This window comes from Strix aluco, chromosome 2 (genome assembly GCF_031877795.1).
Source record: "Strix aluco isolate bStrAlu1 chromosome 2, bStrAlu1.hap1, whole genome shotgun sequence".
In the NCBI taxonomy this organism is placed as follows: Eukaryota; Metazoa; Chordata; class Aves; order Strigiformes; family Strigidae; genus Strix; species Strix aluco.
This window is the reverse complement of record NC_133932.1, coordinates 108,319,168-108,336,261: the sequence shown is the minus strand read 5'-3', so window position 1 is coordinate 108,336,261 and position 17,094 is coordinate 108,319,168. Positions and strand designations below refer to the sequence as shown.

The 17,094-nt window shown below is 41.5% G+C and overlaps 1 protein-coding gene and 1 long non-coding RNA gene across 5 annotated transcripts in view; both read right to left on the bottom strand.

The window, feature by feature from the left end:
- Positions 1 to 16,314, bottom strand: part of RNASEH2B (ribonuclease H2 subunit B) — a 44,097-nt gene extending 27,783 nt beyond the window's left edge. For all 4 annotated transcript variants that reach the window (XR_012622077.1, XM_074815753.1, XM_074815751.1 and 1 more), the window contains exons 1-3: positions 16,171 to 16,314; positions 3,581 to 3,652; positions 526 to 633 (exon numbers count right to left, since the gene is read on the bottom strand). Coding sequence is in view for 3 of the 4 variants with exons in the window: in XM_074815753.1 (XP_074671854.1) it covers positions 526 to 633; positions 3,581 to 3,652; positions 16,171 to 16,234 (244 nt within the window). In the remaining variant the exon portion in view is untranslated. The remainder of the gene's footprint in view (positions 1 to 525; positions 634 to 3,580; positions 3,653 to 16,170) is intronic.
- LOC141919691 (uncharacterized) lies at positions 8,320 to 16,148 on the bottom strand. The gene is made up of 3 exons (XR_012622078.1): positions 15,965 to 16,148; positions 9,066 to 9,114; positions 8,320 to 8,331 (listed from the first exon to the last, which is right to left on the bottom strand). It is a non-coding gene; the product is annotated as an uncharacterized LOC141919691 (long non-coding RNA).
- Positions 16,315 to 17,094: the final 780 nt, after the last annotated feature.

Genomic DNA, 17,094 nt, shown 5'->3' with positions numbered 1-17,094 from the left:
ACTGAAATGGCACCTTCAGACAGGAGGCCTATCCTCAAATCCCAGCACTCACACAGGGAACTACAGAGGTAATTAAAAGAAAGCAAGATCATACATTCCAATGTCTGGAGCTCTTACACACCGCCGCTCTGCTTAGCTAGCTAAGGCCTTCCAGCCCTTTTCCCCTCATGTAGGATAACACATATTTTACTTACACTGAGGACTTGCTGGTCTGATTGACAAGGCAAGCTAAGTATTTTATGGCACTTCAGTTTAAATACAATTGATGACTTCCCCCCCCCTCCTCAAAGACAAATGAACATCTGTCTAATTGAGGCTGCCAAAGGCAGCCATTTAAAGAGAGACCACAAAGCCCCCAGCCCTGGTTAAATCCAGATGGCAAATGAGCGTGTCAGAAGGTGGGGATGTGATGCAGCATGCCTCAAACAACTAAGAAAAACACCTGTAAATTTACTAGAAGAAAGAGGGAAGGTCTGTGTATGAACATTAGTTACAGCTGAGAGAAGGATACGTTATATTACTCACCTTGTTGAACAGTCTGACCTATAAACCAGGAACGATATTCCTCATGAAAAGCTTTTACTTCAAACAGCTGCTGTGCACCACTATTGAATAAGTAAAGGGTTGCTTCCCCTGTTGAAAAGAAATCTGGTTTGTGTTTGTAAGCTTTCACAAAAATCAAAAGAATACCCAATACATCTGAAGAATGTCCCTTATATACATACAGACACACAAACATACACACATTCTACATAAACTCACTACAAAGAAAGCTCAGACAAAGAAAACTATTATATACAGATGTTCATTTACCAGCTCTATAAACCAAACTGAATTTGAATCAATAAATAAGATGTGTGAATAGTTCATCTTACAACACAAAACCTTTGATCCAAACCCAAATCAGAATCACTCAAGAAATCAGCTTTTGTCTGTACTGGAGGAGGAAGGTGGAAAACAAGAAAATTCCTTCCATCATGTTTGTCTCCAAGATATCAGACTCTAAGTTAGGGGAACAAAAGTCTCAATCTTTCAAGTGACAATTTGAAATTTTTTTTTTTTTCCATCAAAATGGATTGATGATGATTCAGTATGGGTAGACAAATAAGGTGAACAAGGAAGCTAAAAGAAGTTGCTTCAAAGTGCTCATCAGAATCATAATAGTTTGGAAAGGAAAAGGAAAGCTCTATTTTATGTCACCCCGTAGCACAGCTCTGTCATTTCACAGTAGTTCTGGGTTATAACGAAAGGGTGATGACTGTGTTGCAAACGGCAGTTTCCATACCTAAAACAGGAAGTTGCCAGAACTACAGAAGGGGCCAATGAAATTTGGTCAGCTGAGTCTGCTGGCTGGACTGGTCCTGTCTTGGTTATCAATCCATCTTCAAGAGACAAGAGCTGCTACAACATGGCAATCCTGCTCGGAACACATAAGTTGCAAAGCTGTGCTGACTTGCAGATCATGGGCTGGCTCAACAGTCTCAGTGTAAGCCCCTGCAAGCTGACATCAGCACTGCTGTTCCCAGTCTGCAGAGATTCCGAGGTACAAAGGGAGGTCAGCTAAAATGGGCAGACACATCTCTTCCCAAAAATGACTTATAATGCATTTTTCCCCCTTTATCCAAAAGGCTAACCAGATGTTTAACCTGACCTAAAGATATAGTTTCAGTTCTCTGATAATTTTTCTTTTGGGGAGAGGAGTGAAGAGTAGATATAAGGGGGAGCAGAGGTTTCAATCATTACCACGTGCTTCTCAACAAGGGTCTACACCATAGTTTGATCAGCGCCAGACATCAAACTACTCACAGAAGTGCTCACTGAACAACTTAAGACTCCTACCAGTGAGTGCGCTGGCCAAATGTGGTGGTGAGCTATGAATCTTGGAAGAGGGACCACTTCTGTTGCCTAACTCCAGATCCTTAATTTATTTGCTTATGTTAAAAGGACAGTCACCACAGGTTCCCAATGCTGTCATTAGACACAAACTCTAGGGGGTGGAGAGAGAACCTAGGCAGCTTTGCTCACAACTTTACCAATTCAACTAGTTGCTTAAATCTTGTGGTATAGTTATTTCTCTTCGTTTTGTTCAGCACTTGAAAAATGCTTCTTGTGGTACTGCTGAATTGCAGGCTGAACCCTAGTTTATAGTCTTTGTAAGGGATAGAAATTTTGTCCTTTTTACCTGTCTATAAAAAAGACCATACATACTTTTATTCAATAAAGTGGTTAGCATGAATTCTACAGTGTGCCGAGTCCTTCAGTGCATATTTATACAATATCTGGCATCAACAATTCATCTGTTAGACCCAAAAGTAAGGAAAATACATTAATAGGATGTTCTCAGTCCTTCCATTCTCAGAACCTATACTTATAATAGGCTACATAACTAAAAGTTTATGCAGGTCTATAAATAAGCTCCTGTAAATTCTGAAGGAACACACCCAGGCAATCATTGTACTTTAGGTTTTCCCCAGAAACCTTTCCCAAGATCTCTGATTCTACAAGGTAAACAGATCTCTTCTTCCACAGAGAAAATCAAAATTAACATCTACGCTTTTAAAAAAATAATGAATTAGAAAGCCAATATAATACAGGAGGTGGAAAATATCCATGGCTATATGTTCCCACTGCAAATCTGAGCAATCAAAAAACAAGCATCATGATGAGTAAGTGATTTCACATTCCATATCTATTTTTTTTAGTTATTTTCCTCTTTCAGGAACAAGTAGCAGTTACTATATTGTGACATTAAAATGTACCTGAAGACTTTCCTTACAAACATATACAAATATTAGCAGTGAATTTCAAAACAAAAACATACAACTTAAATCTATAGAAAATAAATGAGCTTATGAAAAGAAAAAAACCCAGCATGAAATGTGTTTTTCAAACAAAATATGTTAACCCTAACAAAGGCTCACTGCAAGTTTCTGTTGCAGTATCTCATACTCCAATTATTACATTGCTCATATAATAATAACAAATCCTTGACAAAAAGAACAATCTGACTAGAAGAAAGTAACTGTGGGATAGTAGTGTCATTATATTGCTTGCATTTGTTGGTCTTTCCAACGTATTTTGAATTCAGAGTGCCTCTCCATCTATGAACGAGGAAAGAGACACCACCACTTGGACCAGGGAAAGAAGAAAATTAGATTTAAAAATGAAAAGACTCAAAAAGCTTGTTAAGTATAACTGAATCACTTCTTCTGACTTTGACTATTTATTTTATAGCATACGATGAATGCTCTGAAGCCTAAATTTGGATTTAAAAAAAGCCCAGCCTCAACACCCAACACTCTAAGCTCCCCAAAACTAGTGCACTTAAAAACAGAACTTAAATTACATCTCTTTTTTGTGCTGCCAATATTCCTGATGAATAAACAGTTCATTCAATTAAAATTATAAAAGAAATCCTAAATGTTTGCACAGTATTAACTATCTGGCATCACCAGCAGTATCTTTGGCACGTAAGACTTATACTATCATCATTATTTCAACTTGCAAAATATGAATCTTTTGGTGGTGGAGGGAATCAACCAGAACATTAACAGGCTCATGTCACAATTCCAAAACTTGCCTGTGCTTGGATTGCGCAGTTTTGTAAACAAAGGTTCGCTGTCAGGTGTCTTAGGGGGGTCAGTAGCAGCCTCTGTAGGGGAAGAGGAAAAAGTTATGAACTTGTAAATTGAGAAGTATTTCACATCCTGCCATGCTTATCCAAGACATTCAGAATTAATTGGACTGACACTTTTGAAAACTCAACTATTTTCTGCCTAAAAGTTATATGCCTCAGCCCAAATTCATCCTACCTGATCAAGGCACCTAAATTATGATTCCAGACTTCCTGGCACTCTCTATCTGCCACAGGAAAGATATGCACCTGGCACGATTTAGATTTTGAAAACCACTTCCCCTCTAGAGACTCTTAGGCAAGAGAGCTCCTAAGTTTGACAGCACAGTTAAGTGAGATGAACTGATATGCTGCCCTGATTAGTCACAAAGACCATGAGAATGCTTTGGTAGTTAGGCCAAGCACAGTGTGGACATAAAAAGTTAAAAAGCACAAAAAGGCAAAATATTTGTGGTAAGAAACAGCGGTCCTCTAAAGCTTTCAGAAAGTCAGATTATGGAGGAATATGGGACAGGAATTGTCTGAGTTGTTGTTACTTCTGTGAAAGATATGCACACTTGTTTATCTGTTACGTATAATCTTGAAAAATAAAGAGTACATTTAATTCCCCCCACAGGAAAAAGAAGCTGAGAGAATACAGCACCTCTGGCTTAAGTCTCTGACAGTTGTTCTCTTTCCTGTGTCTTTAAGCAAAAAAAGACAAAAAGCAGAGTCATAAAAGCATAATTTCTCTGTGAAATTAAAAAAAAAGAATTAGAAAGGAAACAGCTCCAACAAGGATGCTGATTCAAGTCTGAAAAAACATCTATAAGGATCCCCAGTTGATTATACTCTATCCAAGTTCTCTTTGTAGGGAAAGTCTAACTTATATTTATGAAAACAACTTCCCACATCTGAGTGAAGAGCAACATGACAGCATCATCTTTCTTAGCTTGCACACTGCCAGTTCTGTCCCAATTCCTTTCATATAGGCATTCATCAGAGCAAGAAAAATTACTAAAGCATTTCTCATACATAACCAGTATCCAGACCCCAGAGAATGGACTGACAGGAATCAGGCTGATGTTTGCATTATGGTGCTGCTGAGGAAAGCAGAGAGGAGCAGCAGAGGCGGGCTGCACAGCTATTCACAAGGGAGGCTGTTGGAAGGAACAGAAGTGCCACACTGTCCTTCCCCTTTCAGTAGCATCCAGGAGATTTGTGGAGAGGGAGATAGCACAGTTCTTTTCTATGGAAAAGAAGGAAGTGGGAACCTCAAGTACAACCAAAAATAGCCGTCCTTCACTCTGGGTGAAAGCCTATCCCCAACACATCTGGAAAGGACAGGTGGACTTCTCACAGGCTGTTCACTGGTGCCTCAGTGGCAAAAAAAGCCCCAAATAACCCTCATCTTTCACATGCACTCCTGGTTATTCAGTTGTGTCAAAACCAGAAATTGCCCAGATAAAGACATAAGAAGAGCTTAAAAAGCAAGTGCATTTTGCAATAGTGTTGGAGAGTAATAGTTCTCAGATGGGTTCGGAGAATTTAATTTTCTTCCCCTGAATTTTTAGCTGAGTCTTCAGGTGCCTTGAAAAAGTGCTTTAAAAAGTTTCAATATAAGTTGAGGGGTTTTAATGGAAAAAGTCCATATTTTCTAACCAGACTTGCTTCATATGCTGATACATAAACACACACGGTTGTCAAGCTACATTTGCCCTGGCAAAGGCGAACTTCAAATTTCTAGAGCTGTGTATATTTCAATTCTTGACCACAGTTTAACATTAGTGTATTTTTTGTTACTTTTTAAAACACTACAGTGATTAATGACAGTGAAAGAAACACACTGCATGTGTTTACTTTGATGTGTTTCACATGAACATGTTAAAATATACACACTAAATGTGAGTTTCAAAATTTAAAACAAAAAGCAAAACAAAAAAAACCCCAAAGGAACTTTTAGCGCTCACTTGCTCTGCTTTCTTCATGCATAGATTTATGAACACTGGGAATGAGTCCAGCTGAGCCCTAAGTTGCATCTTGTATAACGTGAACAATTAAGTAGACAGTCTGTCCTAATATAGCTGTTTTTAATGAAGTTCACATCTTTATTTAGTTGATGCTCTTTTCCTAACCTTTCAGTAACACGCTGAATTTATCCATCCCACTAAGCCTGGGAGACACCTGCAGGTAGGGAGCACTCAGTGTAACAAAGCCAAGGGATACAGTGTCCCATCTCTTCCTCATCAATCCTCTGCCTTCCCAATCCAGATATCCACCCTCCAGCATGAAGGCCTGCCCCATGCTATCCCAGGCTCAGCACCCTCCGCTCTGCCCCTTTGGATATGCAGCCTGGCCCTGGAGCTGCCTTGGCTCAGCCAGTAGCTCTTCCCCATGTGAAGAGAAGCACAGCTCTGCCCATTTAGTCCTGAGGTCCTCCCCAAGCTCCGTGGGGTTCAATGCTGCACAGAGGACAGCAGCAACCATACCCTAATGCACAGCCTTCAGTCCCAGTATCTCATGCTGAGGGGATCAGAGTGTATGTCACATTCTCCACACAGCTGCCACAGAAGATGGTTTACCAGAAGGGTCACGTACATGTGCAAACGCACAAGAAGGAAAGGAGTGGGGCACAGGCAAAAGTGGTTTCCTTTTCTTGCACCTTCAGTTTCCTCAAAATGTAGGCAATATCCCACTCCATTTCCAAGGGCATCTGAAGTATATTTTTGTTACAGATTGGCTCTACTAGATGTCAGGCTGGCAGATAAAAAGAGGCAATTGGGAGAATGCCTGCTTGGAAAACTGGATGCAGTATTAACGTGGCCTTAAGGGCAAAGAAGGTCCTATTTATCCAAGTTTAAACAGTTCATGACCAGGAATATGCTGAGCAAGGGATTTTTGAATTTAGGTGTCCAAACCTAACTTGTGTGTGTTCTGGCCTTTAACCAGGAAAGGTAACTGCTTTTCTTTAATGTCATTACATTTATCAGCCCTTGTATTTGGGCAAGGATCTCTTGTAGTTAAATAAATGAAGACTTCTTAAAAAGCAGTACCGTAGCAATTTTCTAGCAGAACTAAGAGTTAAACTAGGTGGGTTTTTTTGGGTTTTTTTTTTTAGTTTTAAGATTCACATCCAGATAAGAAATAATCTTACAGAAAATAAGCAGACAAAAGGGACATTACAGGAAGAGTTTTTTTGTTAAATCCTAAAGGAAAACATCAGATGATTGCCACTACACGTACTACAACAGTTTCCACAGCTCAGCCCAGAGAAACTTGTTCATCTACAAGAATAACAACTGAGAGAGGTAAGACCTTTCTGACTATTATACTCTCTACCAACTGTCCTGCAGCTGTAAGCTGCAAGGTAACAGTCAGTAAAGATCAGCTTACGAACAGATATGCCAGTACAGTAAACTATTCTCCTAGGACAACATTCCCTACAAGGATGCAAAAAACTGATACAAGTGGGGCTCGATTAATCCTGTCCCAAGGAAGCATCTCAATTAGCAATCCACTGTCTAAACTGCCAAGGAAGACAAATGACAGGCACTTCCAGGAGGCAGCTGAACTCACCTAAAGCCTAAACCCACCTGTATCACCCTCTGCAAGTATACGCCTCTGTCTCCATTGAGTTTACAGACACCTCCAGCAATGCAGAAAGAATCCAGATGCAGCACCACTACAGCTATACCAGGGGAGGGAGTTCTGAGGTAATCACAATGCAGAACAACTAAATACCAACATGCAGCTGATAAGTGTGTCTACTTTGCTTAAGTTATAATTTACTGTTATTCAATATTAACTAAATTACACAAAGTCCATCTAAAAATATGGGTGATATATCCATCAGTTGTACTGGAGTCTACTGGCAGAACCTCAGAATCTTGAAGCTGAGCGAAAGAGACTATAAAAGCTTAAACAAAGCTTTCCATTACAGAAAAAGAGAAAAGCCTATCATATTTCGTGGAGGTCAGACATACAACCAGGCAAATTCTATAAAATATATAAACAGAACAAAGTGAAAATGAACCAGCTGTCAAAGGATTTCTGGCAGTAATTTCTTCCACAATGGATAGATATGAGGCACTAATGAATCTGGCCATTAAAAAAAAAAGTGTTAGCTGGTACAGCAACATGAATAAATTGGAAAAGAACATAAAACTCCCACTAAGATCTATGAAACTGTTATGGATGATGCAAGGCCTGTTCACTTTTTTTTTTTTTTATAAAAATGCTTATAGAATACTGTATGTAACAGACTAATATCAAGTTATATGGAATTCCCATGCAAAAAGCTGCCAGCCAAGCAAGCAAAAAGGCTGTAAATATCTGTCAATTGCGTAAGAGGAAAAAACCCTCTGAGAGCACAAATTTCCCTACCACCACCACCCTGCAAAAAACCAGGATTATTTAGAAGTCTGGAAATATAAAGTTAAGATTTCATTTAAAAACAGATATTAAACCATACGTCACCTACACAAGTCTTTTCCATTCCCTTCTTAACTTCTAACCATGCACGAAAGGTGTGTCAGATGGAGACATTCTGATGGGAGTCCATTAAATGGACATTTTATGGAAGACTTTAAACTATGTAGCCTAAGGGTACAGATATGTTAAATGTAATAATAATTTTATTTATGTTCTTTTTAGAATCAGTCAACCCTGAAGTAAACTGTTTTAATTCAGTGTCCGTGTTCTCTGTCCTGCAGCATGCCCTGAAAAAAGCCCAGTAAAAATTAATTAAATCCAGTACTACTTTGTACCGCCCAAACTTTTGACAATTTTTATAAATTACAAGGTAATTAACTATTAGCATAACGAATGAATTCAGGTATGCACAGACTGAGGATACAGTTTCATGAATGGCTTCAAATGACCAAAGATCACAGGCCATTGAAAAGCGCAATCCCGAGGTCCCCACCTCTGCTCCCTTCCTGTTGCGCATCTCTGCTCCTTTCTTTCTGTCAAAACTAGCGATCTTGTGGCCACGCAGCAAGTCAGCTCAGTTCACTGATCCAGCTGAGAAATAACCAGCCACAAAAAAGAAGTATTCATTTTCACCCAGATCAGTAAGCTATTCTCACTCACCATATGGTTACATGATCACCAGAACAAAGGGACAGAACCCATGGTGGGAGCAGATGGCACAGAATATAACCCGCTCTATATGTGACACGGAGGTCTTTGACCATCATGAGCTAATTAGTATGTGACTTTACAGAGGTCGGAAAGCAAGAGGTGAGCCAAAAGACTAACACTGTTGCTTCCTTGGCTAACAATACTCTCAGGGGAGTACTAAATGGCACACAGCTGGACTTAGCTCTGCAAACAGCCTCTTTTGCAGGTGCTTACATATAAGGTATGGCTTTGCACTTGCACACACAATTTTTGGAAATATCTTTTAGCAGTTACTCAGTTATGTTAACTTGATGTTACCCCACCACTCTACCTTCTCCTTGTCCATACACAGTACTTCAGTGAGAGGACTTTTGCCATGCCTGTTGTAAAAGATAGAATGGTTATCAGTTTGGTAATCACAGCATTTATTACTTGGTACCCTAAGGAAATAACATTTAATGTGACATAATTTACACCCCTTAAAGTCTTTCTGGCTCCCACTTCACATGAAAACCCTACAATAAAACACAATGATATCTAAAACCAGCACTGTTTTCTATCTTGAGCAAAACTTCACATGGAAATGCTGCTAGACAGTTTGAGTGGTCTTCTGCTCCAGTACACAGCTGCGCAATACAGCTAAATATTAAGACTTAAGCCTGAGACCATCTTTTGGCTTCCCCTTATGCTGGCACAGTTCACTTTTTAGGCCAAAAGAACACGTTCATGGACTCACTGGCAGCAATGGACAGTACAAATTAATCTGTTACTGAAATCTAGATGCTAGGCAGATCATGCAGGTCTTTGAGCTGAATGAAGGAGAGGTCAATCTTGAGAAGTTCAAGAACAGGTTATCACTTGAAATGATAAAAACTTCAGACTTCCCTTCTCAATATTTATAGGGTCAACACTGGTGCAGCTGTATTACTGGCTGAATCAGCCCTATTCCCATGTGCAGAGAGGCCTAAGTTGGCATAAGCTGGTCTCTTCCAAGCCAGATGGCAGAAAGCAGAAGTAGGAGATGGTGTTACACATTAAAACATCTCTTTTCAGTTATTTTATTTGCTACGCTTCCTCCTGGCTCCTTAGCTTGCCAGTTAGATCTGCTTTATACACAGCTGAGCTCAGTATGCCTTTTAAGAGATGACATATAAGAAATGGTGCAAATTACCTGCAGGCAAAAGGCTTTGTTCAGGAGATGCAAATGTCAGTTTAGGGGAGGTTAAGTAAAATATGCCCACAGAGTGCTAACTTCTAAAATAAGCATATTCACATTCACCTTATTAAAAAGGTATATAAATATGTGTACATATTTTACATAGTCTTTCTAATGTTTTAAGTCAGCTGTTAAAAAACATGCATATTTGTTTACTGTAAATATTATTTCCAAGTTCTTTATCTAAATTAGTCTGGAATTATTAATGCTGAAGTATAATGCTCAATTCTGACATTCATTACAACTTCTGAATCAAGCTCCCTAACAGCCCAGCAGTGTGGTCTATTTTGTAGCAGATAAATTGAACTGTTTTTAAAATGCTAAGTAAAAGGATGTATCAAAGTGTTAAGCGCAAGGTGAGAGAATGGAAAAAAAAATATAAAAACTACCTACTTCAGATTTTAAAGGAAACTACTTTTATGCATTAAGTATTCCACAGCTTCTTTTGCTATGACATCTTCTCTCAATATGACCCAAAATTTTCAAGTCAAATGCTTCCTCTGTTGTTGCACGGAGACAAAAGTTCCTTAGTCTCATTTGAAAGAACGAAGGATTAATTTAATGTGTGCTGATGCCCTATGGTTTGGCATCACAGTCCATTTATTTCTGCTCCCATCTGACTTTTGGCATATATGAGATTTGTTCAAACAACTTGCCAAGTCTAATGTGAAACTGCTCCTTTTATTTTTAAATAATTCCTAAAAATAATAGGATTGTTAAATTTCCGTCCGCCCTTGCAATCCTTCCAGTGCTATTCATATGGCAGTTCCCATAAAACAATAAAAAAGCTAATCAATTTACTGTTTAAGAAAACAGCAGACTGAAAAAATGTAGTCAACTAAATTTGTCTAGTTCAGAAAAATAAAGGTTGAAAATAATTTTCAGCTTGCAGCTAACCTCTACTTCTTTTCCTAATGCAGACAAACACAGAACAAATTAAGTACAGCAGTCTTAACTTCAGGTGTAGAGTAGAACAGCAGACTTAGAAAACTGGCTTCAATTCCTGACCTCTTTGCTAAAACCAGTGAAAGGTATAAATAGTTCCAGTTCTGACAAAACACCTATCTCTGAGCAAGTGTACTGAAAAGAGACTGCCCTTCACACCCATCCTGTTAAGCAGCTAGTGTGATTCTGGCTGCTGTTGGTAAAACCAGTTTGAAGCCATTACGTAAGAATGTTTATTTGCTACACAGAGCCCAGATAAGATCTACGCCACGCACAGTGACTTTACCGCAACATTTGAGGGTTTTCCAGAGCCCTGTCTTTAGAACCCTACAATTAGGTGGGGTCTCAGTATTATTTCTGTCTAGAAAATAATTTCTAGTCCTTATGATTTTCAGAGAAAACATTAAAAATGGTAGTTACATGGGCCCAACTCACAAAGCAAGTAGAAATTTCCTATCGGTTCAGGTGGTAGGATTTAAAAAAAAATGTGCATGAATACTCAGTAAACACAGACAGAATCTCCTCTACTAAAGCACATAATTAGCAACTTTCTAGCTGTGAGATGACCAAGTTTTAATCCTCAGGAGCTACTTATTTTCCCTTGTACCTGTTCAGTAGCTAGACCAATACAACAGGAAACCTGTATAGGAAGATCTGCATTGTCAAGGGTAAAGGGGGGCTCAGATCCATAGGTAAGATAACATCCCTGATTATCCAACTACTACAAGAAATGTATAAAAACACAATCTGGAAACTTGGCCACCCACCAATGAAGTCCATGTGGGTCCTTCAGGACTTACTAGCACTTTGGTGTCTCTGTACCACAATTCCACCAGAACTCCAGATTCGGGAGGTCTTCTTAACCATCGACATCAACTACCCTGCACAAAGCAAGTTCAGATCTGGATTTCCAGCCAACCTAATAAAATCCCCTGGAACGTGAAGCACAGCACAGAAACACCCAAGTGGATCTGCACAGAGCCAGCTTGGGTCCATCAGGACTTATTAGTTCAGACACTGTCTGAAAGCAGCTGCACTGCAAAGCTGGTCCTGGAAATATCAGAGATGTGTTAACATGGCACAGCACTTGAACTAATAAACTGTTAGTGCTGAGCTGAGTCTGCTCTAGGCCAAATATGGTGCCTGCATATTCACAGCATAGTTAATCTGCAACTGGAGAAACTGCCCAAAGAGTTGACTCCATTTCAAGCCCAGCATGCACAGCTCTATCCCTATCCACATGCCCAAGTCTTCTGTCCTCATCACCTTCCTCCCTACGACCAATTCCTCCATCTACCCTCTTCCTGTTTGTTCATCATTTTCCCTCTTGACTATTCACATCCATTTCTCAACCTTCCTCTGAATGTCCATGATAAGGCTGCACAACGTACACCAGTGGTTTCCAGCCTTTCAGGAGTGATTAACATGGTTACCACCCTCTCCTCACCTTACCTTCTCCACCTCATCAACACTTCCTAGCTGCTCTCCCCCTGACTTCTGGCTTCCCGCTTTATCCTGCCCTTGGTGTTTCAATCCCTAACATAGAAACAATTATGCTTATAAAAACAAAACAAGGTGATTGTATTGGCACATCAAATCATCCTGCCTCCATGGAAAAAAATAAATATCAGCAGAAACACCATCCCAAGAGCTCTCACCAGAGCAAGGGCAGACTACCATTTCTAAAAGTAAAACTTGCTACCTCACCTTACCAGCCTGCCCAAACATGACTGTCTGAGGCTCTCCTTTCCCCTTCCTACTCAGACCTCCCTTGCGTGACACTCTCATGTCAAACAGCCCGAGTGTCTTAGTGTGGCAAAGGGCTGGTGAGAGCAAAGACTGTCATCAGGCTGCTGATAAGAACAGTGAACAAGGAAAGAATGCCATAGGAAAGAATGAGGGTAGGCAAAGACTCATTGAAATGAAGCACGGGGTGACTGGCCTGCTGATCGAACATCTCAGCTCAGGCAACTCTGCTCCCCCTTCCCACCTTCACCCACCTCTATAATCTATGCAAAACACCTGTGAGCTGTGTGGTTTGCAGTTCTGTCCTATTATGTGTAGGCATGAGATGGACAGTAACAATCAAAGTTTTACAGTACCGGAAATATAACAGTAGAGTTAATCACTTGCAACAGAAAGTGACAGAGTCTGGCCCTCTAGTACAGTTCAAGAGGGCTGGGATAACACACATCATTGGTAAAACAACCATTCCAACTGCATTAACTCCTCTTCAACAAAGAACGTGGGCAGCTCTACCTGACACAGGAGATTCCTTGTTTCTGAGCTGTTTCCAGAACACTGAAATCATTATAAAAATTAAGAAATCAGAAACAAAATTGAAATATATCTCCTTGGTCATCAAACATGCCCTGAACAGCAGAGCAGTAATTTATGGTCTATGCAATACAACATAGTGTACGTGTATTGAAACAAGGAAATTAATAGTAATTTTATGACCTTCCATACTAAAGCAGACATGCATACTCTGCTTACTTTCTATGGCAATTAGAAAATGAAATCTGCCTGCTTTTTAGCTGCTGTGTTCCAGATATCAACCCAATATTGTCAGTTGCTGAAGTCCAAATAAGAAAGAGTCTCACCTTTCTCTTACATGTGCTTTTTACACAGTTAAGTGTTTTTACATGTCACATAAGCAACAAGACCATGGTCAGAGACTTGTGCAAAATCATAATAAGATTCTCAGAACGAAATAGTAACTAAGGAATCAGAGCAACTCAGGCTCTGATCACCACTCAGAACTCCAGCCCTATCTTTGCCTTGTTCTAGGAAGCTACTGTTGAACCTCTAACAGTCTGAATGACTGAAAAATACTGATACGTAAGAAAGCAAGTTTCAGTTCTCAATGTTTTACTTCTATACTTCTGACAGACTTCGTTCTTTTGTAGACTAAGATACTGAGTCTTTGCAGAACTAGTCACCATCTCCCTCCATACAGAAACTTTTAAGATGTCACAGTCAAAGCAAGATGAATGGCATATATCCAAGTGGAGACGCTACTAGGTTGTGTAGGACAGTATACATTATTAACCTTATGAGCTGTTCTAGGAGGCAGACTACATATGTGAGTAGTTCAAACTAACTTAAGCACTTGAAACCGGGACCTTAGAAAGTGCCTTTATTACAATAAAAGTTTTGCAGCTTCATGCATAGCATTAAAACACACCTTGCTCCTTCCTCCCACTATGCACAAGATAATGGCCACAGATACAAGAAGACAAATAGCTATTTGAAGGTGTTGGTAGACTTATTAACAAATGGTATTAAACTCACAGCCAGAACCAGATCCTGCAATTACTTACACCAGTCATTTTTATGCATGTATGTAGCATAATGGGGTATTATGAAGATATGGATTGCCATATCAATAAAATTTAACATAGTCAAAGAAAAAGCATTTTTTGTTATAAATCCAACTGCATCCATCTTCATTGCTCAAAGTAATCAGGCCTTCCTACTACAAATTCTGCTAATATGGCCAGTAAAGAAGAAATGAGATCCATTCAACAAAGCAGTTAAGAAATACAAAACTTTGAAAAGTGATAGGTGTTAACTTTAAAAATCTTTTTTGAAAAAAAAAATAATGTTAAAACCAAGCTACAATCATTAAATCAAATTAATTCCAGCAGTCCTAGTCATATGATTGGCAAGTCTCATCAGCCATGGAGTTCTGAAATTATCAGCCACAGAATTTTTTAAAAATCACTATGTGCTTTGAGGTTCTACTAAGGCTTAATAAACTTTCTTAAAGGTCTGGAGTACTATATAAATTTTGTCAGAGCTCTGCTGGCATAATTCGTAATACAAACTGTCTGGCTTCATGAAAGTTACAAGCTCTGGCTCCAATCCTGCAAACACTTACTGAAGAATTTAACTTACTGCACAGAACTGACTACTCATGCATAAGTTAAGCATATTTGTAAATATTTGCACAGTATGGACATCTGTTGGCATAGCTAGTCATCTGATACAAGATTCAGCTTTAAATCCTAGTCTGCAGAGTCAATATTAAAAAAAGGAATTCCTCACTTATAAATTCCTTTCTTAGGCATCAAGCATGTCAGATACCAAAGGGTGGAATTGAAAAGTTAGAACCAGAGGAAGAGAGGAATCAGTGAAATCATAACAATTGGTTCTGTTTCTCATATAACTAGAGAAGCCTGGTTCCTTACGGATGCATGTCTCAAGACTGAGCTCCTGCCTTGTTTTCAACCTTTGCTGAACTCAGCTCTTGCTATACCTTTCCTTCAGTGGTGCCATTTATAGCATTTCTCACATCATCGCAGACATTTTCACAAAGCTCATAAAATTACTCCAAAGAGCTCCTATTTTTTATCAGGTTTGGTTGAAATTAACACTCAAAAGTTTTGAGTGGGATAAGATATACGCACAGTACAAAGCTGACCCACAGATAATTGTGAAAGTTGCATTTCCTTAGAAAATCAAACTAAAAAAAGCACTTGTCTCCTTCCTCTTGAGTGTCTTGGAGTTTGAGCGCATCCCGTTTCACTCATCCTCTTTAACGCAAGAACCTTTTGTGATCTGTGAATTTAAAATTTTAAAACCTGATACTAGGCAGAAATAAACATAAAGGGGAAAAGGTATCTTCCCATTTATTCAGCCTACACAGTGTTTAAGGCCTTGTGTATATTGCATCTGCAGAGCTGCCATGTGGAAGCCTGCTTCTTTAACCTATAGAGAGGAAGAGCTGGCTTAGGACTTATGGTTTCCAAGGAGTTTGTTTTAAAGGGCACTAAACCATTTCCTTCAAAAAACGCAGGAATGGACTAAGGGGAGGGAGACAAGGTGGGCTGCCAGCAGCAGGGAGACAATGGTGAGGCTCCATCAGACAAGACCTCTCTTCAACAGCTCCTCTCTCCAGGGGTCACAACGCTGTTTGCAAAACAGGGGCAAGCTGACCTTTCGAAAACCTTAACGGCACACAAAAATAAAGCGCACAGATACACTGAGGGAAACAGGGTGCCTGGAGAGAAGGGGCGGTACTCTGTAGGGCCTTGTGTAAAGGCTGTGTCTCAAAACGTCCTTACCACATCAGGGCTGGGGCTGGCTGCACACAGCAGCCCAGAGACCTGCTCCAGCCCTCGGAGAAAGGCACCCGTCTCCGGCCCGAGCGACGGCCCAGCCCCGCCGCGATGCAGGCAAGCACCGCCAGGGCCAGTTCAGCGGGGCGCGGTGGAGAACGAGATCGGCGCTGCGGCAGAGCCTGTCCCACCTCGGAGCCCCGCTGGGTTACCTGGTGCAATGAGCACCCACTGGCCAGGGTGCGCGCCCGCGGGACGCTGCTTCGCGCCGTACATGCTCCGTAGGCCCGGGCGACCGCCTCCCCGCGCTCCCGCCGCCGCTCCCGCCGCCGCCGCCACAACATGGCGGCCGGGGCGGGGCCGCAGGGGAGCGGAGGAGAGGCGGGAAGACGCGCCGCGCACTACTGCCCGTCCGGCGGCAGCGCGCCCCGCAGCCAGGCGCGTGGCGGCAGGACGGCGCCACCCCGCGGGCGGGAGAGGGGGGCGGGCGGCAGCAGGGCACTGAGGAGGCTGAGGCTGAGCTGCCGCTTCCCCTCTACACTCCCCGCCCCCGTGGAGGGAATGGTACAAGCCATTGCAGGCGGGACAGAGAGCGGCAAAACTTCGCCCCCCGCCCCCCGTCCGTGCTCTACAGGCTGCTGGGGCGGGGGGCTGTGAGGTGGGGGGGGGTGGGGCAGGCAGCGCCGCAGCGCCCTTCGCAGCCCCTCTCAGCCCCTCTCCCCGCTCTCGGCCTAGGAGCGGACTGGCAGTAGGGCTGCTTTCCCATACACGCCTTCCCCCTCACTCCCTGAGGGCTGGCAGGCAACGGCTTCCTTTTGGCTTTGTCCCGTCGCAGGCTGGGAGGTGCCTTTTTGCAGGGGTCTGTGGCAGATCCTCGGGCGGCCATAGCTGAGGGGGACCTGCCACTCCCCATCGCCGCCAACCTCTGGCAGGAGGCAGCACCTCTGTCGAAAGTGTTGTCTTGAGGGGGGCACAGCTTCGATTAGGTGTAATGAGTTTGGACCTAAAGCAGAAATGCAAGGCCAGGGGGGTGATTAACAGATTTGAACATCTGAAGTGAGGAAAGGCCGAAAGCTGGGGCTGTTCACCTGGAGAAGGGAAGGCTCGGGGGGATCTTAATCCGTGTTCATAAATAT